This window comes from Gorilla gorilla, chromosome 21 (assembly GCF_029281585.2).
Source record: "Gorilla gorilla gorilla isolate KB3781 chromosome 21, NHGRI_mGorGor1-v2.1_pri, whole genome shotgun sequence".
In the NCBI taxonomy this organism is placed as follows: Eukaryota; Metazoa; Chordata; class Mammalia; order Primates; family Hominidae; genus Gorilla; species Gorilla gorilla.
Genome location: NC_073245.2, coordinates 70,575,296 through 70,599,763, shown reverse-complemented (window position 1 = coordinate 70,599,763; position 24,468 = coordinate 70,575,296). Strand labels below are relative to the sequence as shown.

Here is a 24,468-nt window from a genome sequence, read left to right as displayed (position 1 = left end):
GGAGTCTCACTCTCTCACTCAGGCTGCAGTGCAGTGGCGCCATCTCGGCTCACTGCAACCTCCACCTCCCAGATTCAAGTGATTCTCCTGCCTCAGCCTCCCCAGTAGCTGGAATTACAGGCATGTACCACCACACCCAGCTAATTTTTGTATTTTTAGTAGAGACGGGGTTTCACCATGTTGGCCAGGATGGCCTCGATCTCCTGACCTTGTGATCCGCCCACCTGGGCCTTCCAAAGTGCTGGGATTAAAGGTGTGAGCCACTGCGCCCAGCCTAAAGTTTTTTTTTTTTTTTTTTTTTTTTGAGATGGAGTCTCGCTCTGTCACCAGGCTGGAGTGCAGTGGTGTAATCTCGGCTCACTGCAACCTCCGGCTCCCAGGTTTAAGCGATTCTCCTGCCTCAGCCTCCTGAGTAGCTGGGACTACAGGCGCACGCACCACCACACACAACTAATTTTTGTATTTTTAGTAGAGACGGGGTTTCACCATATTGGCCAGGATGGTCTTGATCTCCTGACCTCGTGATCTGCCCGCCTTGGCCTCCCAAAGTGCTGGGATTACAGGCGTGAGCCACCGGGCCTGGCCTACGGTTTTTTTTTTGTTTGTTTGTTTTTTTGAGACAGAGTCTCGCTCTGTCACCAGGCTGGAGAGCAGTGGTGCGATCTCAGCTCACTGCAACCTCCGACTCCCCGGTACAAGCGATTCTCCTGCCTCAGCCTCCTGAGTAGCTGGGACTACAGGCATGTGCCCCCATGCCCAGCTAATTTTTGTATTTTTAGTAGACACGGGGTTTCACAATGTTGGCCAGGATGGTCTTGATCTCTTGACCTCATGATCTGCCTGCCTCGGCCTCCCAAAGTGCTGGGATTACAGGCGTGAGCCACTGTGCCTGGCCTAAAGTTTTAAGATACAAGGAATACAACCGAGGAGGACTGAAAATCAGTGACAACTGTCTATCTCAAGAAGTTAGAAAAGGAACAGCATATTGAATAAGGACAAAAATAATAAAGATGGGAGTAGAAATTAGTGAAACAGGGAAGAGACATATCATAGAGTTGATCAAGGGCAAAACTAATATCAGAAATGAAAACGGGGTCTCAGTATAGAATCTTAACATCTTTATGTCAATAAATTGGAAAACGTATATGAAAGTCAAAATCCTTAAAAAAAAAACCCAATGTATTAAAACCAATACAAGAGAAATAGAAAATCTGAGTATCAACAACCTTACAACTGTGAAAGAAACTGACTCTCTAATCAGACTATCATACAAGAAGAACTTGAAGCCCAGATGGCAACACTGATGAATTTTACTCATCACTTAAGGAAGGAATAAGAGCAATTTTATACAGTCTCTTCCACAGAAGTTTCTCAACCAGTTTTATCAGGCAAGCACAGCACCGATGCCAAATCTGACATGCACATTATAAAAAAGTATTTATATGATAGTCTCCATTTATAAACATACATAAAAATTCTAAAAAATAATTAAAGCCAGTGATATGTATTTAATAAAAATAACATGTCCTGACCTAAGTGTATTTATTCCATGAAAATTTAATGATATAATTTACCACATTAACATAAAAGAGTATAATTATGTGATTAGCCAAATACATGTAGAAAAATATTTTGATAAAGTCAACATTATGTTAAAAAAAAAATCAAAGATCCCAGCAAACAAAATAAGGGTGCTTCTGCTGGGCATGGTGGTGTCAATCTACAGTCCTCCCAGCTACTCTGGAGGCTGAGGCAGGAGGATCACTTGAGCCCAGGTGTTCAAATCTATCCCGAACAACATAGTGACACCATGACACCATGTCTCTTAAAAGAGAAAAAAAAAGAAAAAAAAAAAGAAAAAAAAAGGGCACGTTTGTAATGTGATAGGAATATGTACAAAAAACCTATAGCAAACATAATGGTATGATGGTAGAAGCTACCCCCTAAGATTAGGATAATACCTAGTATTACCATTTCTATTGAACATTGAACTAGAGATCCTACCTGATCTCATAGAATAAGTAAAATGTTTAAGAATTAGAATAAAGATTAAAAAAACTAATTCCCAGGTGATATAAAAGTATACAGAGAACACAAAAAATAATGTATAGAGATAAGCTCTATAAATTAATGAATAAATTCAGCAAGGTTACTGGATATAACTTCAATTTTTAAAAGTCGTATTTCTGTATATAATCAAATAAAAAGAAAACGAAAATTTCAAAACAATGCCATTTACCATATTAACAGCATAAAACTGCACTAAACGTATCAAACCCCTTGGAAAGATGTCCAAGTCCATAACACAGAGAAGTAGAAAAAAACACTGAGAGAAACTCAAGAATCCTAATATATATATATGAAAGAGAATCTATGTTTATATATTAGAAGATTCAGTATTATAAAGATACCATTTCTCTCCAGATCAATTTATAAATTCAACACAAGGCCAATCAAAAACACAGTAGGGATTAGCGTGTTGGTGTGAGTGAAAAAGGACAAGATGATTTTAATGTTTATATTGAAACAGGTCAAGAACAGCCAAGACATTGCTGAAGAACAACACAGAAAATTCACACCACTGGACAGTAAGACTTAGTATGATACAAAAATTAGAAATCGTGATAATGGCACAAAGATAGAAAAAAAAGACTAATGGTCTCTTTGAAAGGTCATTTAATGCAAAAAAAATAAGTGTGTTGTGATTTCATAACATGTAGAAGTAAAATATGACAACAGCAGCACAAAGCCTGGGAGAAGGGAAACGGAAGGACGCTCTTGCGAGGTTCTTATATGTGAAACTGTTATTATTTGAACACAGACTGATATATCAAAGAAGGATATTATAAATTCTAGCAAATCATTAAAATAATAAAAACAAAGAGGTAAACAAGATAATAGTGGAAATACAATGGAATCATTAACATGGGGCCAAGAGAAAAATAAAGCAAGATGGTAGTTTTAAACCAAATAATATTGACAGTCATAATAAATAAAAATGATCTAAATCAGTGCTATACAACAGAAATTTGTTATGAGGATTGAAATGTAGCTAATATGACTGAAGATTTGAATTTTTAATTTTAACATGTGGCTAGTAGCAACTGTACTAGACAGTGGAGGTCTAAATAATTAAAAGGCAGAGACTGTCAGATTAGATATAAAAGCAGAGCCTATAATTTTATCTACAAGAAAGCCACTTGAAAAATACAGCTATAAATAGGTTAAATGTAAATGCATGGGAAGAGATATTCAAATAGAATGCCGAAGAGCTTAAATTAATATCAGACCAAGTAGAATTCAGAACGGCACTCTTACCAGGGACAAAAGAGAGACATTTCATGACGTTTGAAAAAGGGTCATCAAGAAAATCTAACAATGACGCCCGGTGAGGTGGCTCATGCCTGTCATCCCAGCCCTTTGTGAAGCCACAGCAGGAGGATGGCTTGAGCCCAGGGGTTTGAGACCAGCTTGGGCAGCAAAGTGACCCCAGCTCTACAAAAAATGAAAAAAATTAGCCAGATGTGGTGAGTACACCTGTGGTCCTATTATTCAGGAGGCTGAGGTAGGAGGATCACTTGAGTCTGGGAAGTTGAGGCTGCAGTGAGCTGTGACTGCACCACTGTACTCTAGCCTGACAGACGGAGCAAGACCTTGTTCCTGTTTATGTATATATAACACAGATACATTTAAGAGATATATAATTCATATATATGATATATAATACACATATAATATATATAATACATATGACATGTATGTTATATAAAATATATACAAACAATGCTACATGCATATACACTCAATAACGAAAGCTTCGAAACATGAAGCAAAACCTGATTAAAAACAGAAATAGACAAATCTTTAATTAGGGCTGCTTCAAATACTCTTTTACTGCAAAATAAGAGAAAAAAGTTAGTAAAAACACTGGAGATAGGAGCAGTGCTATTAAATGAGCTAATTAACATTTACAGAATACTCCACACATCAGTAGCAGAATGCACATTCTTTACTAGTGCACATGGAACATTCACAAAGACAGACCACATCTTAGGCTAGGAAACAAATGTCAGATGTAAAAGGTTTGAAATAATACTGAGTATGTTCTCTGACCACAATAGACTTTTTTTTTTTGACACGGAGTTCTCACTCTGTCATTCAGGCAGGAGTGCAGTGGTGCCATCTCGGCTCACTGCAACCTCCACCTCCTGGGTTCAAGCAATTCTCTCCTGCCTCAGCCTCCCCAGTAGCTGGGATAACAGGTGCCTTCCACCATGCCCAGCTAATTTTTGTATTTTTTTTTTTTTTTTTTTTTTGAGATGGAGTCTTGCTCTGTCACCAGGCTGGAGGGCAGTGGCGCAGTCTCGGGCTCACTGCAACCTCCGCCTCCAGGGTTCAAGCGATTCTCTTGCCTCAGCCTCCTGAATAGCTGGGATTACAGGTGTGCGCCACCACGCCCAGCTAATTTTTGTATTTTTAGTAGACACGGGGTTTCACCATGTTGGCCAGGATGGTCTTGATCTGTTGACCCCATGATCTACCCGCCTCGGCCTCCCAAAGTGCTGGGATTATAGGCGTGAGCCACTGAGCCTGGACAATTTTTGTATTTTTTAGCAGAGACGGGGTTTCACCATGTTGGCCAGGCTGGTCTTGAACTCCTGACCTCAAGTGATCCACCCGCTTTGGCCTCCCATAGTGCTAGGATTATAGGTGTGAACCACCGCACCTGTACCCGCAATAGATTTAAACTAGAAATCGATACTTGAAAAATTTCTGGAAAATACCCAAAGAATTGGAAATTAGAAAATATATTTCTAAGACACCAATGCTCAAAGAAGTCACAAGAGAAATGATAGGGGCAACTAAATGAAAATGAAAACACAACATATCAAAATCTGTGAAATTCACCTAAACCATCACTTAAAGGGAAATTTACAGTTCTAAATGCTCAGATAACAAAAACTGGTTCTTTGAGAAGACGAATAAAATTGATAAACTTATAGCTGGACAGTTCAGGAAAAGAAGTGAGAAGGCTCAAATCAGCACTATCAAAAATGGAAGGGGGGTATTGCTACAGATCCCAAAACATTAAAAGGATAAGAAGTGGATATTATAAACAACTTTATGCCAATAAATTAAAAAAACAGAGATACGATGAACAAATTCCTTGAAGGACACAACTACCAAAACTTACTCAAGAAGAAATAGTTGCCTGAATAAGCCTTTACAGTATTTACTGAAGGAACTGAATCTGCAGTTACATATTTTCAGACAAAGAAAACTCCCTGCTCAGATGGTTTCATCTGTGAATTCTACCAAAACTTTAAGGAAGACATAATACCAATTCTACACAAACTCTTCCAAAAAAGTAGAAGAGAAGACATTCCTCAACTCATTTGATGAGGTCCTGACACCAGAACTAGAGAAAGACTATTACAGAAAACTAAATGGAGAGAAAAATCCTTAAAAAAATTTTAGTAAATCAAATCCAGCAATATAAAAAAAATAATAATGCATAATGACCAAGAGAAATTTATCTTAGGAGTGCCAGATTGGTTTAATATTTCAGTATTAAACTCTCAATGGTTGTAATGCACCATTTTAACAGAAAGAAAAAGAATATGAACAGCTCAAAATATGTAAAATACCATCTAATAAAATTCAACACAATTCATGACAAAAAATCTCATTAATTCAGGAATAGAAGGGAACATCTTCAACCTGATAATGGGCATTTATAAAAGACCTAGAGACAGCCACCAAATTGAATGGTAAAAGACTGAATGAATGGTAAAAGACCTACATTAACGGTGAATATATCATGTTCCTGGATCAAAAATGGAATAGTGTTAAGATGACAATTCTTCCCAAATTGGTCAAGAGATTCAATGTGTTCCCAATCAAGATCTCACCTGGCTCTTTTGAGGAACTGGGCACTGTGATTCTAAAATTTATATAGAAATGCAAAAGACCCAGAGGAGCCAGACATGAAAAACAAGAATAGAATTAGATGACATACACTATCTGATTCCAAGACTTTCTATACATCTACAGCAATGAACACAATATTGTACTGGCTTGAGGACAGATGAATAGACCAATGGGACAGAAAAGGAAATCCAGAAATACACCCATAGACATATATAAATTCATAGGTGCCAAGGTGATTTAATTCAACAAATGCTGAATTCAACAAAAATGTTTAATTTTGATCAACTCCAGCTTCTTTTTATGCTTTGTTTTTTTGTGTGTCCTATATGTCCAATGTTGTTCTAGAACTTTTATAGCCTTATTAAATTTTGGTCTGTGATCTGTTTCTACTCATTTACTTTGTGAGGTAAGGGTCAAGAATCTTTTTTTTTTCCATATGTCAGTCTAATCATCCTAGAAACAAATGACATGTATGTGTGTGTGTATACTAATTCCATTTATATAAAGTTCAAAACCATAGTGGGAGATTAAAAAATAACCTTTTAAAATTTAATTTTGTCATTTGCTAAGAAATAACAAATGCTTTCCATATGACATACACCATTCTAAGCAATTTTTATGTGTTTGAATTCAATTTCACAACAACCCTACAGATTAGATGCCAAGGAGGATTCCCAAATGTGCAAATGTAGGCACAAAAAAGTTAAATAACTTGTCCAATGCCACAGAGCAACTAAGTGCTAGAGCTGGGAGGTGAAGGCAGACAGCCTGGCTCTAAACACTATGGCACATTGACTCCCAATGAGAGAACTTTAATGGAAAGATGGAGGGAGGGCAAATGTGCACAAGGAGGTGGGAGGAGGAGGGTGGCAAAATTCCCATCTTCCAAAGAAAAAGAATCAGTAGATACTGCCTTAAACAGGAGGCGGGGAGGAGAGAGGGATCAACAACTACCAGTACATGCTGAGTATCCCTTATCTGAAATGCTGACCAGAAGTGTTTCCTATTTTGGAAAAAAAAAAAAAAGAAGTGTTTCTGATTTAGGAATTTTTCAGAATTTGGAATATTTGCATCATATCAGTTCAGCATTTCAAATCCAAAAATCCAAAATACTCCAATGGGCATTTCCTGTGAGTGTCATATTGTTGCTCAAAAAGTTTTAGATTTTGGAGCATTTTGTATTTGGGATACTCAACCTGTGCATGCATGTTACGAAAAAATTTGGAGAAAAAATTAGAAAGAATAGCTAAATGCGAAGGCAACAGTATGCCTCCAGGGAATGGCTCAGAGTAGGGCACTATTACACAACACGTAGCCTCGTAACACTATTTCAGGTTTTAAAAACCATATACACATTGCTTTGATACAAATAATTTTAAAATTTTAAAAAGATTTAAACATTTACAAAAGAATAGGCAAAATGCTGTGGCTCATGCCTAATCCTAGCACTTTGGGAGGCCAAGGCAGGAGGATCGCTTGAGGTGAAGAGTTCGAGACCAGCCTGGGCAACGCAGTGAGACCTCATCTCTACAAGAAAAAGAATTAGCAGGGCATGGTGATGCGTACTGCTCGTGCTATTGTTGTCCAGCTACTCAGGAGGCTGAGCCAATAAGATTGCTTGAGCTTAGGAGTTTGATGCTGCACTGAGCTCAAAGTGTCCCTCAGCCTGGGTGACAGAACAAGACCCTGTCTCTAAAAAATAGAAATAAGAAATTAAAAAAGAATAATAGGCCGGGCGTGGTGGTTCACGCCTGTAATCCCAGCACTTTGGGAGGCCAAGGCAGGCGGATCACGAGGTCAGGAGATCGAGACCATGGTGAAACCCCGCCTCTACTAAAAATACAAAAAATTAGCTGGGCGCGGTGGCGGGCGCCTGTAGTCCCAGCTACTCAGGAGGCTGAGGCAGGAGAATGGTGTGAACCCGGGAGGCGGAGCTTGCAGTGAGCCGAGATCGCACCACTGCACTCCAGCCTGGGCGACAGAGCGAGACTCTGTCTCAAAAAAAAAAAAAAAAAAAAAAAAAAAAAAAAAGAATAATAACTACCATTTATTGAGTTCTAGTATCCATGGTACTTTCCTAAGCATTTTAAATACACCTCTCTTGGAATTCTCCTAACAATATGGAGCTGGTCCTATCATTATCCTTACTTGCTTATGAAGAAACAGATCAGAGATTAAACTGCCCAGGGTTGGCCAGGCACGGTGGCTCATACCTGCAATCCCAGCACTTTGGGAGGCCAAGGTGGGTGGATCACCTAAGGTAAGGAGTTTGAGACCAGCCTGGCTAACATGGTGAAACCCCATCTCAACTAATAATACAAAAATTAGCTGGACGTGGTGGTGGGTGCCTGTAATCCCAGCTACTCGGGAGGTTGAAACAGGAGAATCACTTGAACCTGGGAGGCAGAGGTTGCAGTGAGCCGAGATTGCGCCACTGCACTCCAGCCTGGGCGACAAGAGCAAAACTCCATCTCAAAAAATAAATACATAAAATAAACTGCCCAGGGTTAACTAGCTAGCAAGTGGCAGAGCTGTGATCTAATCAAAGTCTAGAGTCCATGTCTCACCTTCATGAAGGAAGATGAAGCCCTAGAGATCATATAACAGCAATAGAGAAGGAGGGATATTTGGGATGTGGCTTGGACAGGAGCGAGTGACTTAGCACTGGCTGAGGGGAGGAGATGGTGAGTTAGGAGGGATTTGAGAAGGATGCTGAGGTTGCTGGCTTGAGTACCTGAGGACAGTTGGTCCTTTCCTCTACCCCAAGGTCCACGGAAAGAGGAGCAGAGATCCAAGCCTCTGAGAGAGAGTTCACGAGCTCAGTGACACACATGGACAGTCCCCAGGTGTCTATGGGCCACCTGTGGGCACAGGCTCTATGGTGAGCAGAATCTGCAGGTCTAGAGCTTAAGAGGGAATTTGGTGCTGCTGCAGTAGGACTCACCCACGTGCAGGGAGCCAATCTTCTACTCTAGCACACTTGAGGAACACAATAGGCTCACTACACAATGGCTCACTACGGTGGTGATTTTAATGGGGGCCTCCTCTTCTTACAGCTTATGTGTAGTGTAGAGGAAGGGGGTTCCTGGAATCCTGGAAGAGGGACCAGAGACATGCATGTCTGAAAAAAAGCCTCAGCTTTGAAAATCCCTGCTGTGGTTGCAACTGGAGTTACATGACATCAAGCAAGAGGAGACAAAATGCAAATGGGCAGGAGTCTACCTCAGAACCCTGGGATCTGGACATACAAAGGGATGACAAGGCCGAAGGAGACCGAAGCAAAGTGTCCCTGGAGGTAAGAAGATGAATGAGGGGACCTGGTGCAGGGAGGGCAGGAAGTCTGGGCAGTTCATGCCTGGGAGCCTCCCTCCAGTGTTTCTACCTGGTCCATCTCCCATTTACATTCTTTGCCTGTCCTTTGCTGACCCTGGAGTCTGCAACTTTTAGAGCCACTAACATGTACCTGAGTTTGCACAAACAATCAGGAATTTGCCAAGGAGACAAGGAAAAGAAAGGGCCCTGAGAGAGAATAGCAGGTGCCAAAAACCCAGGTGTGGAACGGGTGCTGCTTGGTGTGTGCTGGGGAGGAAGTGAGCAACAAAAACATGGAGGAAGCACAGGAGAGATGAGGCTGGGCCCGGGCTAGGGAAGGGTTCCTCTGCCGTGGTTTTCACTGAGGGGATCAAACTTGTCTTTAATGAAGCTCACACAGCAACAATGAGGAGAACTGACTCCAAGTGGCAGAGCCAGGCCACAGAACAACTGGTTCTGAAATCAGCTCAATAGCCCCGGCAAGATAGGATGAGGGCTCAGATGTGAGGATGGGAAGGAGGGCCCAAGCTCTCCTTCAGGAAGGTGTCCCAGAGGGCCCTTTCTTAAATGGATATGAATGGGGTTTGGGGATTGGGCTGGGGGTGGGGTGAAGAGGGATATGATGACAGTACCACTACACACCACCACCATTTACTGCACACTTCCTATGCCTACTCTGTGTATGGAGTCACGGAATTCTCCTAAAACTCCCTATAAGGTAGGCAGGACTATCACCACCCCCCAACCTCCAAAAGAGTGGCCCTGTCACTTGCGCAGATATTCTCCCTGCTAGCACACAGTCAAGGCCCTAAGTCTAGGGAGCATGGTTCTTCAAGGCCCATGCTCTTCCCCATGATACGACACAGGCGAGCCCTTAGGGAAGAACACAGATACCGTGTGAGGTATGCAGGACTGGAGGAGGAACAAAGACGGAGTTCTGTAGGAGACTAGGTGCAAATCATGGGTTGGAGGCATGGGCTTGGAGGTCACATTATACAGGTGAAGGTGAGGTGTCGGAGGGAGGTGAGAAACATGGGAAGTCAGGACACAGCTTGGGGAAGACCAGCATTTATCAAATCAGTATGAGAAGCCAGGAGACTGCAGTGAGAAAGCACGGTTATGAAGCAGGAAGGGAACTAGAGAAGACAGAGGAGCTTCAACTGAGAAGCAGGGATGTGTTCTGCAGTAAGTGATGTCGGCTCCTCCTCCGGACTCCAGGGCCCTGTGGACTGGTCCCTACTGGCTCACCAACCTCCCTGCCGTCTCTCCTGGTTCTTGCTGTGGGTCCTCCAGCCACCCCGGCCTCCTGACCCCTCTTCCAACCTCCGTTGCCCTCCCGCCTCACGGTCCCTGCTGTCCCTCACGCCCATTCCGGTTCTTTTCTACCCTCCGTCCCTCACCACCACCAACTACTTCACTTCCATTCTTCAAAAACTTTTTTTCTTTTCTTTTTTGAGATGGAGTCTTGCTCTGTCACCCAGGCTGGAGTGCAGTGGTGCGATCTCGGCTCACTGCAAACTCCGCCTCCCGGGTTTAAGCAATTCTCCTGTCTCAGCCTCCCAAGTAGCTGGGATTACAGGTGTGTGACATCACGTCTGGCTAATTTTTGTATTTTTAGTAGAGACGGGGTTTCACCATGTTGCCCAGGCTGGTCTTGAACTCCTGACCTCAGGTGATCCACCTGTCTTGGCCTCCGAAAGTGCTGGGATTACAGGTGTGAGCCACCGCGCACAGCCAACTTTTATTCTTAAACTTAATCCATTCATCTTTCAATATTTAAATGTCAGTGCTGCTAGGTGCTTCACACCTTTACTGATCACTGTAGGAGTCAGTTATCCCCACAGGCCCAGGTCAGGTCCCTGTCACATGTTTTCATAGTACTGCATATTTCTCCTTCATAGCACAGAAAAGGGTTGAATAAATCATTTCTGGCTGGTCGCAGTGGCTCATGCCTGTAATCCCAGCATTTTGGGAGGCCAAGGCAGGCAGATTACCTGAGGTCAGGTGTTTGAGACCAGCCTGGCCAACATGGTGAAACCCTGTCTCTACTCAAAATACAGAAATTAGCTTGGCATTGTGGCGGGCAGATTCCCAAATGTGCGCCTATAGTCCCAACTATATGGGAGGCTGAAGCAGGAGAATTGCTTGAACATGGGAGGCAGAGGTTGCAGTGAGCCGAGATCGTGTCATTACAATCCAGCCTGGGTAACAGAGAGAGACTCAGTCTCAAAAAAAAAAAAAAAAAGAAAAAGAATAAATCATTTCCTGTACACTAGTCATGATGTAGCTTCTTGTAGGTAAGGTCTACGAGGACAGAAGTCCATTTTGTCTAGATCAGGGGTCAGCAAACTTGCTCTGAAAAGTACCAGATAGCAAATATTTTTGGGTTTGTGGCCCATCAAGTCTTAGTTGCAACTATTCAAGTTGGTCATTGTAGCCCCAAAGCAGCAAGACAGTAAGTAAATAATTGGGTGTGACTGTTTCAGTAACTCTTTATTTACAAAAACAGGAGGCGGGCAAAAAGGCCACAGTTTGCCCACCCCTGGTCTAGGCACCAGCACCCAGTCTAGCACCTGGCATATAGCAGGCACTCTATGAATAAAGGAAACTACCAAGAAAAGGCCATTTGACTTTGGCTATTAGATGGAAACTGGTACCAGGGGAAGGTGGTTTCAGTGGCATGGCAGGGAGGAGCTGAGATGACAGAGGGCTGAGGAGTGAGCAGCAGTTGCGGAAGTGGTAACTTCTCTTTCAGGAGTTCCACCATCTGAGCAGTAGGTTGGGGAATGGGTGCTCTTGCGGTGGAGTGGGGCGGATTCGGAACCTGTGTGCAGGCTATGACAAGATGATAGGGCTGAGGAAGAAACAGGGTAACTCATGAAGAGGTGGGGCTCCAGAGCTCAGGGGCATATTTGGGGTTGGTCACAAAGGAGGAAGCCACCTTCTAAAACTGAGGAAAAAGAAACAAAAAAAGGCAGAAAAAAGAAAATGAGAAAGCCTTGTATGCTATTTTCCCTGTGAAAATGTGAGCCAAATCTCCTGGTGCAGAGAGTGGACTAGAGGCAGCTGAGGAGCCACAGGCATCCGGCAGATTGGGAGCTACTGGCAAAAAGGGAACAGTGGACACTCAGGATGGGGCGTGCCTCACCAAGATGCATGAAGCTACACCCTTCACTTTTCTCTCTTCTTATTTGAGAGAGCACTTCTAGCCAAGGTGGTGTCTGGGTGTCTTGTGGATTTTAGGTTTTCAGCTCTGACTCAGTGTGAAGTGTATCACTCACTGAATCACCAGCAGTACTTGCTGTCACTTCCCAACACTTCACTTTCCCATGCAGGTAGGGACAGGCAGGCCCTGAGAAGGATGGGGTCATGTTTTACACGTGTCATACCCAGCTCTTTCTTAAAGGACAAGGAAAAGCATTTTAATTGCAGAAACTTATTGGTGAATTTCACCCCCATGCCTTCAAATGTGTAGGAGACCCCACAGGGTTTAAAAAAGCAGATAGGCGGCCGGGCGTGGTGGCTCACGCCTGTAATCTCAGCACTTTGGGAGGCCAAGGCAGGCGGATCACGAGGTCAGGAGACAGAGACCATCCTGGCTAATACATGAAACCCCATCTCTACTAAAAATACAAAAAAAAATTAGCCGGGCATGGTGGTGGGTGCCTGTAGTCCCAGCTACTCGGGAGGCTGAGGCAGGAGGATGGCATGAACCCGGGAGGTGGAGCTTGCAGTGAGCCGAGATCCGCCACTGCACTGCAGCCTGGGCGACAGAGCAAGACTCCGTCTCAAAAAAAAAAAAAAAAAAAAAAAAGTAGATAGGCTGGGTGCGGTGGCTCATACTTATAATTCCAACACTTTGGGAGACTGAGGTGGGTGGATCAGTTGAGCCCAGGAGTTCAAGACCAGCCTGGGTAGCCGGGCGTGGTGGTTCAATGCCTGTAATCCCAGCACTTTGGGAAGCTGAGGTGGGCGGATCATGAGGTCAGGAGATCAAGACCATCCTGGCTAACACGGTGAAACCCCTTCTCTACTAAAAATACAAAAAAATTAGCCAGGTGTGATGGCAGGCGCCTGTAGTCCCAGCTACTGGGGGGGCTGAGAAAGGAGAATGGCGTGAACTCAGGAGGCGGAGCTTGCAGTGAGCCGAGATCGCGCCACTGCACTCCAGCCTGGGCAACAGAGCGAGACTCCGTCTCAAAAAAAAAAAAAAAAAAAAAGAAAACCAGCCTGAGTAACACGGTGCAACTCTATCTCTACTAAAAAATACAAAAAATTAGCCAGGTGTGGTAGTGTGCATCTGTGATCTCAGCTACCTGAGGTGGAAGGATGACTTGAGCCCAGGAGATTGAGGCTGCAGTGAGCATGATTGTGCCACTGCACTCCAGCCTGGGTGAAAAAAAAAAAAAGCAGACAAAAAATATTGAACACATAGGTGAGGTGTGGCAGCTCATGCCTGTAACCCCAGCACTTTGAGAGGTTGAGGTGGGCAGATCACCTGAGGTCAGGAGTTCGAGACCAGCATGGCAAACATGGTGAGACCTTGTCTCTACTAAAAATACAAAATTAGCTGGGCATGGTGGTGGGCGCCCATAATTCCAGCTACTCAGGAGGCTGAGGCAGGAGAATCGCTTGAACCCAGGAGGCAGAGGTTGCAGTGAGCCAAGATTGCGCCATTGCACCGCAGCCTGGGCAAAAAGAGCAAAACTCTGTCTCAAAAAAATCAATAAATAACCTCTGACAGCAGGAGCTCATAATTTCTCAGGGGACAATCTTATGGCAGTTTCTCTCCTGGGCTGTAAAATATTTCTCTATTAGTCAAAGAATGATCTGCATAGAGCACAAAGGCCAATTTTATCCTAATGATGGATAACATAGATTTTTTCTTTAAATGCTGGAAACCATTTGAGGGTTTGATGATAAAACTAGAGCACAGCACCTATTTAGTTTTATAAGGTTAACATAATATTAAAGCCTATAAAACACAACTTCTTATGTAGTCAAAGGATTAGTATTGCAAAATGAAAAGTTTTCTTACAGCGTCAAAAACATATGAACAATCAACTTTACTTATCCATAGAACCAGAGAACTGAAAAAACCTTCCATTTCAATATGAATTTATTAATTTATTATTACTACCAGTACAGTAATGTGTAAGGGTTCAGATCTCAACCTACTACTTTCAGGAAGGACAAAAACCACTTAAATGTCTTTTACTTGATATGCCTGAAAGAATAGCACCAGGATCTATTTTCACCTGCCTTATTTCGAGGTGTAATTGTTGTTGATATTTATAGACTGAAGCTTCTGTGTCTGTTCTAATAATTAGTAGAACTCCAATTCATATTTGCATTTTGAAGTTCTCACCCCCAACAAGTCCGAAGATAATTTTCCTAAAATACACAGATACTCACTGGACTCTTTCAAGTCCTTCCAGAGATGATGTGAACCAGCGACTCAGAATTCAATGACTACAAAGCGCAGGGCCTACACCTGTAACACACTATGTATTTGGAAGGATTTTCAATGCACCTTTAGATGTGTATCAAATAAAAGTCTCTTACCCTATTGTTGGGTTGATGTTTGGATCAAAACTGTCTTCCACAAACCGCCACACAATACTCGATTTACCTACACCTGTATCCTGAAAGAGAACGAGATGAGAGACTGAGAAAAAGTTTACCTTTTGGCAGACACCAAAAACTACTTTGTGGCATAAGTTCAGGATTTTAGAAAAATCACCCTAGACGTGTAAATTTTATAAACGGAGGAACACAAAAGCGGTTGTCATAAAAATTCAGTAGAGTAATTAGGAAATTCCAACTGTACTAAAAGGGAGAGGTTTTTGCCGTTAAGACAGATCAGGACCTTTTGAGAGACCCAAAGTTTCTGCTTCGTGTAAAAAGTAACAAGTCCACTTGCTTTTTAACATATGTTAGTAAACTTTGAACTCCTGAGTTACCTCTGAGTAATCCCTGATGAATCCTAGCCCCACCCTATTTGGGGGAATAAAGATTAGTTATTGGAGTTCCTGCCGATCTTTAAGGCAGAAACTCTGGAATGACAGCATCAATTTCAGAAAGAAGGCTTTGAAATGGCCAACACCTTGTCTTTCCTGACAAGACAGGAAGCTGAAGCTTCAAACTAGTCTTTGGGGCTTCCTGATTTGAACACCCCTTTTCTCCACAGGAAGAGTTACTTGGCAAAGTAACTCTTTGGAGAAGTGGCAGGGGTATCCCACAAGTTCAAAAACACCCAAGAGAAAAAGTAGGCTAATGCTGCTTGTAAAACCTAAAGACCTGCTATTGGTTTTACTTTGGAAGACTTGGCCAACTCCCAACTAATACCTTGGTTAAGTTGCGAGAAAACTATTTAAGAACCTCTTTTAACCCAGATGCAATAGAGAGGCAAGGGGGGGCTGTTTGCTCTTTGTGGGGCGGGAAGAGTCCACGGGCTCCAGGGAGGGGAAGGGGAAGGGTCCCTTCGGCCTCCAGGACCTTTTCGAGGGTGCAAGAGGTGGGCGGGACGGCTCCCGAGCTGGAGGGAGGGTCCACGGGGCTGGCAGACAGCGTCTTGGACTTGGGAGGGGGGAAGGGATGAGGGGACATGGGGGATCCGGGGTCCCCGCCAGCCCAGCCTCCCGTGGCCCTCCCGGCCGGACCCGCCGCCACTCACCCCGAGCAGACACACTTTGAGCTCCCTCAGCGCCATGGCCCGGGAGCCAGGGGCGCGGGCCCGCCGCCGCCCTAAGTTGAGAAGGGAGAGGCCAGGCCCAGCAAGAGCATCCCCTGGCGCCGCTGCCGCCGCACGGCCCAGCCCCGGTCCGCGCAGAGGCGGCTGCCGCCCGTCCTCCGGCCGTAGGTCCGGCCTGTCCGCTGCCAGCCGCGTGGGGCCCGCCTTAGCAGCCGGGACGCCGCCGCGGCCTTCCGGGCGCCGCCGCCGCCGCCATCTTGGGACGCCGGCCGCGTCACCTGACCTCCCCGCCCACCTCGGCAGCCACCTTCGCTGAGAGGGCGGGGCCGGCCGGCGCGGGCCGGGGGCGGGGCCCGAAGCCGACGGCCCCGCCCTTGTCCACAGGCCCCCGCCCCTGCCGGTCCCGCCTCCATGCCCATCCCAAGATGGCGGGTGAGTGGGGCTGGGCTCGGGGGATGCCAGGGGTGCCCCTCTCTCTCTCGCCCCGTGACCACCCCGCGAGGCCGAGGGGCCCCTGCCCGACCCCGTCCCCTCTCGCCGCAGCCCCCTGGTAACTCCTTGTGTGTTTCTTGGTTTTCAGAGATCCCCCTGTACTTTGTGGACTTGCAGGATGACTTAGACGACTGTAAGTAAGAGTTGGGGCACCCCTGTCCCTCCCTGGGACCCTCTCAAAGAATTCAGAGTGCACGAAGCGCGGGGCGGGGGAACCTCAAGCCAGGCCCTCCTTGTCGGGACCACAACAGCGGGACCCCCAACTGCCTAGATCCACTGGTGGCGGTCCCTCCTCCCTGGGCGGGGCGGGCTGAGGGTGGGAGCCCTTCCCTTCCCTCGGGGGAAGGATTTTTGTTGTTGGGGAAACTTTGGACTTCCTGTCACTTCTTTTCTTCCTGCGCCTGCAGCTGCCGTGGGATGGGCGGAAGGGGTAGTCCCAAGTCCTAGTCGACCCAGGGCGGGCGGGGGGTGACTTCCCTCTCAGGGCCTTGCCCTTTTCCTAGGGACTTTTAGGACTGCTGGGGGGTTTGGGAGGTCCCCCTCTCGGTGTGGCCGGCCACGGAGTTGCACGGACTTCTCAAGTGTCCTGGCCACAAGCCCGGCTCCATCTCTTATCCCATGGAGCCCATTGGCCCCCGCATTTCTTGGGTGGGACCCTTGTCCCTTCTTGCCCTCTTTTTTGGAATCATGTTAAGGGCTGGCAGCTGGGGGAGGTGTCATCTTAGAAATCCAAGTTCGCATTTCTGGTGAAGGAAGGAAGCGTTTTCTCTCCTGTCGAGAAACTTTTACTGAGCAGCTACTTGCTCTGGGGGCCACGTGTTGGGCTCCGAACCTGCAAGGATGTGTTGAAAACAGCTCTACACGCAGGGAGCTCACAGGGTGTGGGGAGAGCCTACTTGTAAACAGAAAATTACCGAGCACCGGAGTGCTTGCTGGTGAAGAAGCCCTATATAAATCATCCAAATAGCTAACATTAATTGGGGGCGTACTGTACGCCAGTCATATACAGTACTTCTCTCATCTTTCATTCCACATCTTCAGGTTTCCTAATAGTAAGAGTTGGTGTTTACTGAAAACTTACCATGGACCAGACAGCGTTAAACTCTTTTTTTTTTTTTTTTTTTTTGAGACGTAGTCTTGCTCTGTAGCCCAGGCTGGAGTGCAGTGGCACGATCTCGGCTCACTGCAAGCTCCACCTCCTGGGTTCACGCCATTTTCCTGCCTCAGCCTCCCAAGTAGCTGGGACTACAGGCGCCCGCCACCACTGCCGGCTAATTTTTTATATTTTTAGTAGAGAAGGGGTTTCACTATATTAGCCAGGATGGTCTCGATCTCCTGACCTCGTGATCCGCCCACCTCGGCCTCCCAAAGTGTTGGGATTACTGGCGTGAGCCACCGCTCCCGGCCCAGTGTTAAACTCTTTACACACATTAACTCAGAAGGTGCAGTTTCGGCTGGGTGCGGTGGCTCAGGCCTGTAATCCCCGCACTTTGGGAGGCAGAGACGGGCAGATCACTTGAGTCCAGCCTGGCCAACATGGTGAAACCCTGTCTCTACTAAAAATACAAAAATTAGCCGGGCTTGGTGGCGCGCGTCTCTAATCTCAGCTGCTCGGGAGGCTGAGGCAGGAGAATTGCTTGAACCTGGGAGGCAGAGGTTGCAGTGAACGCCACTGCACTCCAGCCTGGGCGACAGAGTGACTCCGTCTCAAAAAAAACAAAACAAAACAAAACAAACCAACAAGGGGCAGTTGTGTTAAAGTAGCATAACACTTTTGAAGGGGTAAAGCAAGCTGATAGTTAAGAGCCCGGTGTCTGTGGAATCAGATGGCCAAGAGTGAAATCCCGTATCTCTGTTTACTGGCAGTGTGATCCCAGGCAAGTCGCTGTACCGATCTATGCCTCAGCGACCTCATCAGTAAAATGGGCATTATAGTGGCCCACCTCTAAAGGCTTTTATAAGGGATTAAATGAATAAAGGATTTAGCACAATGCCTAGTATATAATAAACACTTGGTAAGTAATGGCTGCTGTTACCGTTATTCATGTGATCATTGTTAGTAGTTATTTAACACTGTTGAGCCTGGTACAGTATAGATCCAGGTTTACCCAGCTGAATGTTTCAGCCGATGGGCATGCTCAGATTGAAGGAGTTGTATCATTTCCATTGATACAACGGATAAACAATGTTTAGCTGCCATGATGGTGCTTGTCATTCATAGATGTGGTATTTGGTCTGACTGGAAAGCTATTTTCTAGCTGCTTCAGTTATTTAACCACCCCAAAACTCAATGGCTTAAACCAACAGCATTTGATTTCCCACAAATCTGTGAGTAGACTGGGTGGTGCTTCTGCTTAATGTGGTTTCAGTTGGGGAAGTCCGAAATGATGTCACTTATGTGGGTGGCATAGGTCCTGGCTGTTGGCTAGGAGATCTGCCAGGACTATTGGCCAGGACTTCAGTTCTCCGTGAGGTGCCCTTTCCACTTGGCTAGGTCAGCCTTCTCACAGTATATGGCCACAGGGTAGTTGCACCTCTTTTCTGACGGCTCCCCTCCTTCAGTCCTTTTTCACCTATGTATGTACAAAAAAGGAAGTAAGGAATTATATAGGAAAAAATTATGATCTTACTTTGGACAAATATTTGAACAAATGTTAGGTGTTTGAGACTTGTGATTATAAAGACTTAAGTACTCTTTAGCAGACAGCTGAAGACTTGCACCAATGAGGAAGGAAACCACCGTTATGGCTCTGAACATAACCACACCTTGGGTAGGACAACCCTGGCAGCCTCTTGGGGGCTTCCTGTTTGGGCAAGGGTAGGAGCTGTGGAGTGCTGTACCTTAGGAGTTTATAACATAATTGATCTGTACGGGAGGGCGTGCTCATTCGTGTCGCCCTGCTTCTACCCCTACACCTCCTCATGGTAGTATTGGGAGGTATTATCATACCATTATTGGCAGAAAGAACCCTGAAGTTTTATCCTCTACATCCTGGCTCTCTCACACCTGTAGCTGTGTTACGTTGGGTGGACCACTCATCCATTCTGTTCAATTCTTTGGAAAATGGCATGAGAATGGGAGCTGCCTCATAGGACTGGTGTGACGGTTAGATGGATAGCCAGAAAACATTCTAGTCTAGTGCTTTGTAAAGTATTCAGTGATTTTATCATCATCATCATCTTTGCTGGATGTTTATGTAAGAGCTTATGTTTCAGTGTTAACAGCTGCTACTCTGTGAGGTAGGTGGGTTTATTCCTCTTAACAGATGAGAAAACTGAGAATCAGGTTGAGTAACTTATCCATTGTGGCACAGCTCATGAATGGTGGAATTCACAGTCAAATATGCGGTTCCTTCTGCTCTTTTCTTTTTTCTTTTTTTTTTTTTTTTGAGACAGAATCTCACTCTGTCACCCAGGCTGGAGTGCAGTGGCGTGATCTCTGCTCACTGCAAGCTCTGCCTCCTGGGTTCACGCCATACTCCTGCCTCAGCCTCCCGAGTAGCTGGGACTACAGGCACCCGCCAACACGCCTGGGTAATTTTTTGTATTTTTAGTAGAGACGGGGTTTCATCATGTTGGCCAGGATGGTCTCGATCTCCTGACCTCGTGATCTGCCCGCCTCGGCCTCCCAAAGTGCTGGGATTACAGGTGTGAGCCACCGCGCCTGGTCTGCTCTTTTCTTTTTATTCCACCACATGGATCAATCTCATAAATATTCTTAACCTAGGGGATAGGAGATGGATGTCAGTTTGGGTGGTACTGTGACTGTTGTCCTCCTTGGGCATTTGTGTCTAAATGATGCGATGCCTCTCTGTTTAGACTGTAGGTCCCTTGGGGTAGGGACACAGGCCATCCTTTCTATAATCCAATGTCTCGCATGATCTAGGTGCTCAATTAATGTTGTTAATGTTAATGATAACGAATTACGAGGCTTTTGTCTGATTTACTTTGTGATTCTTGATTATGTTTGGCTAATTTCAAAAGGGTGCCATAATGAATGGATGTCTTGTTTTTTAAATCATTCAGAGTCTTCAGGCCATTGCAGCACAGAAGAGATTTAATTTCAGAGAATTGGCTTGCTGAAGCAATCTAAATTTCTTCTCTTGAAAGCAGAAAGTATGTGGGATGGCCTGACATATTGGTTTCCATGTTGAATTGCACATGGAAGGCGGAGCTGTTGTCTATGCCTAAGCAGCTGCAGGCCTATGAATGTCTAGTTTTGCTTATAGCATATGGAGGCTGAAGAGGTGTTATTGTTGATAAGGTTTGCTTGGCCAATTAGAATTTAAGTGTGTGTCAGGGATGGACGAGTAAAAAATGAGGGGCGCCTATTGCAAATGTAAAGAGAGCTGGTGAATAAAAAATGAGGGGAGCCTATTGCAAATATAAAGAGACCTAAGAGACCTATCAACATAAGACAATATGTGGTCATATTTGGATCTTTAGTTGAACAAATCAACTATAAAAATACATTATTGAGACAGGGGAAATTGAGTTGGACTGGGTATTAGATAATATTAATAATTATTTTCTTGGACGTGATAATAGTGTCATGGTTTTGTTCAAAGGAAAAGGGCCTCATCTAACAGAAACAAGCATTCGTGGGTGAAATCATTTGATGTGTGAAGTCCGCTGTCAAATACTGCAACAAACAGTAAATAAAAGGTCAGGAGAGGGATAGATGGAAAGATAAATGGCAGAATGTTGATACTTGTTGAAGTTGGTTGCTGGGGACTAGTCTCTATTTTTGTATATGTTTGAAAATTTCCATAGTAAAAGGTTTAAAGGAGTGAGATGAAAGTGTCACATATGATCAAACATCTATAGGAAGAGTTGGAAGGCTGGATTCCAATTCTGAAGTCACTGCGGAGTTCTTGTAAGATACATTTAGCTTCAAAAGACTGACTCATAAAATACGTTAGTGTTTGGGGGGCAGTGTATTTCTTTTCAAATATTTAGCTTGCAAGAGCTATCTATGAAAGAGCTTGGAAGACGATATACTTCTATTTATGGGAAAAGCCAGGTTCTAACAAATGATATCTGGACCTTTGGTGAAAACGGGATTAGCTAAGCCAATGGAATATAGAGAGAATCTTGGAATCTTAATGCTAGAAGGAGCAATATATGTTCAACCTGGAATAAAAGACATTTTCCAGAGCAAAAAGCATTCTGTGTCATCTGCCCACTTTGTTCTATGTTTGTAAAAATCTCCTCAAGGACAACAACCAAGCCCCCAAAGCAGAGGAACGATATTAATCTGAGTCCTAAACCAAACCATTGAACTTTTCCTCTCAACTATGATATACACTTGAATCAATCCTAAACCAAACCATTGAACTTTTTCTCTGAACTATGATATATACTTGAACCAAAGATTTTCAGTTTTTTAAAATAAAAATCTCCCCGTCAACTGAAATAATTTGAACAGCAATATCTAATACTTGGAAAAAGGAACAAAACCCAGAGATCAAAGTATTCTCTAAGTCAGAGATTGGCAGTTTTTTTCTGGAAAGGATCAGATATTTTAGGGCTTGCTGGCTAGAAGGTCTCTGCTCTGCTATTGTAGCCTGAAAGCAGCCATAAATAGCACATAAATGAGTAGGCATGGGAGTGTCCTAATAAAACTTTATTTACAAATACAAGTGATGGGCTGAATTTGGCCTAGGGAAGGTGGTTTGCTGACTCCTTCTCTAGCTCAGAGTTGATTTTATTCCATTAGAGCCCCTAGGTCTGTGGATTAGTTGAGCCAGCCGGATCAGTATCTTTCCCACTAGGTTTAGTTAGAAGAGCTGAGCTTTGTTGAAAAACCTCTGTTGAATAACCCTTGAGAAGTTGCTCAAGCTTCATGTCTCATTTTTCCCATTTGTGTATGAGAATGGCAAGGAACAAAAGAGTCAGAGTGGTGGAAGCGGATCCACCTTGCTTCCCTTCCCGTTGTTGTAATGCTTCTACTTTAGTTGCTCTGTATTTTTTATTTCCTGTGAGGCAAACAGATGAACATCAGCAATTCCCACAAGTTGTCTCTGTTTAAAAAGAAGAGTTTTAAATGGCTTTCTTCATCACAAAATAAGCTCTTGTAAACAAATTTTGCAACAAAACCTAGCTAACAAAAGGGAAAGTAGTTTTGACCTTGAAAATACCAAATAGTTTAACCCTGATGGGAAAAAAATAAGAGGTGAGGGCAGGTATTAGTTTCCATGCTTGGAAAGTCATTCATGCACGTAACGTGTTTCTCCACATCTTCCAAGGTATCAGCCTTCCCAAAAGCGTTGGGGTTAGAGTTGTGGGGAAGCCTGGGGCTCAACTCCTGACACCCACAGTCTGGCAGGGAAGTGCCTGCAGTGTCTCAAGGGCCCAGGCAGAAGAGGGAACACAGATCTGGGCCTGTAAGAAGACAGGGCCGGGCTGGGTGCGGTGGCTCACGCCTGTAATCTCAGCACCTTGGGAGGCCAAGGTGGGCAGATCACCTGGGGTCAAGAGTTTGAGACTAGCCTGGCCAACATGGTGAAACCCCGTCTCCACTAAAAATACAAAAATTAGCCAAGTGTGGTGGCGCGCACTTGTAATCCCAGCTACTAGGGAGGCTGAGGTGGGAAGATTGCTTGAAACTGGGAGATGGAGGCTGCAGTGAGCCAAGATTGTGCCACTGCACTCCAGCCTGGGCAACAGAGCGAGACTCTTTCAAAAAAAAAAAAAAAAAAGAAGACAGGGCAGGGGTAGGAGGGGAAGGCTTCTGAGGGGAGGTGGCATTTGAGTTGGGGCAGGCGGAGGAAGGCGATGGGCATTTGGGCGGTGTGTACACAGGCAGAGTGTTGCATGATCCTGGTCTGCTTGGGAGCCAGTGAGAAAGAAGAGTGGAGACTTGGGAACAAGGGCTGTGTGTGAGGGAGGGAGTGGGAGAGGCTGGGAGATAGCACTGGGGGCTGTCAGTGAAGAATCTGCTTTACCAGCCCAGGGTTTAGGCTTAACCTGGGAGGCAGTAGGGTGTCCCTAAGCATTGTGGTCGGGTTTCTGTCTTAGGAATGCAACCCAAGCAGTGGTACAAACACTGCCGCTTACTTAGGACTAACAGCATGTCAAGCTCTGCTGTGACACATTATTGTTGTAACAAAAGCCCACGGGCTGGGTGTTTTTAATCCCATTTTATTATTGCAAGGCTCACAGTGGGCACAGAAAGGCTAAGTAACTTGCCCAAAGTAACACAGCTAGTAAGTGACAGGGGTGGAATTTAAACCAGGAAGTCAGGCTGCAGAATTTATCTTAACCACTATCCTTTGGAGGTCTTGTCATTCACTGTTATATTCATTCATTCATTCAACTGATATTTATTAAGGGCCTATTAAGTCTCAGGCACTATGTTAGGCATTGTGGACACAGTTTTTGCTTATATGAAGCTTTCAGTTCAGCAGCAGAAACAAGACACTAAAGAGGTAAGCAGAAGGACGTATAGCAGGTGAGTGTGACTGAAGGTGCCAGCACAGTGTGGTTGCATGCATACAGGTGCTGCTAACGTGAAGTGGCCAGAGAAGGCATCTCCGGAGCCCTGAGAGGTGCTTCTGAGTTGAGATTTGAGTAACAAGCTGGAGATACTCGCATGAAGAGCCAGAGAAAGCCTCCTGCATGCAGCTCTTCCTTGTCAAGGACTAGCAGGAAGGCCTGTGTGTCTGGAACAGTGAATAACAGACACAGGAGGTGAGAGGAGGAGGTGGGGGCCAGGCCATACATAGCCCTTAAGTCCATTGTAAGGTAAAGTGTTGGCCTTTTATCCATGGAGTCATGGGAACCACTGGAGAATCTGAACCAGGGAGTGACTAGAGCTGCTCTGTGCTTTAAAGGAAGGAAAGACTGGTGGAGGAAAAGCTGGGGTGGGGTCCCCAGTGTGTTCCCGTGGTTCAGGCGAGGGGAGTGGGGTCTCAGTCAAGGAGATGAGCCCGGGAGTGGGGAATAGGGTTGACAGATAGTTCCGGTGGTGAGGGAAGGGTCAACTCAGAGACAGGGTCTCGTGGAGAACTTTTCTGACACCTCCATTCCCTTCCACC

At 44.9% G+C, this 24,468-nt stretch overlaps 2 protein-coding genes across 7 annotated transcripts in view; one reads left to right on the top strand and one right to left on the bottom strand.

The window, feature by feature from the left end:
* RAB22A (RAB22A, member RAS oncogene family) overlaps positions 1–16,219 on the bottom strand; it is a 53,528-nt gene extending 37,309 nt beyond the window's left edge. Inside the window, exons 1-2 of the mRNA XM_004062430.5 lie at positions 15,920–16,219; positions 14,809–14,888 (exon numbers count right to left, since the gene is read on the bottom strand). Of these exons, the coding sequence (XP_004062478.1) occupies positions 14,809–14,888; positions 15,920–15,955 (116 nt within the window). The 5' untranslated portion in view covers positions 15,956–16,219. The remainder of the gene's footprint in view (positions 1–14,808; positions 14,889–15,919) is intronic.
* The window catches only part of LOC101126302 (serine/threonine-protein phosphatase 4 regulatory subunit 1-like), an 82,228-nt gene continuing 73,921 nt past the window's right edge, over positions 16,162–24,468 (top strand). For 2 of the 6 annotated variants that reach the window (XM_019017510.4, XM_055372851.2), the window contains exons 1-2: positions 16,246–16,369; positions 16,518–16,562. In XM_019017510.4, coding sequence (XP_018873055.4) covers positions 16,363–16,369; positions 16,518–16,562 — 52 coding nt within the window. In that variant the 5' untranslated portion in view covers positions 16,246–16,362. Of the gene's footprint in view, positions 16,370–16,517; positions 16,563–24,468 lie in introns of those variants that run through there. The other 4 variants (XR_010132310.1, XM_063702372.1, XM_063702373.1 and 1 more) reach the window with 3 other exon arrangements.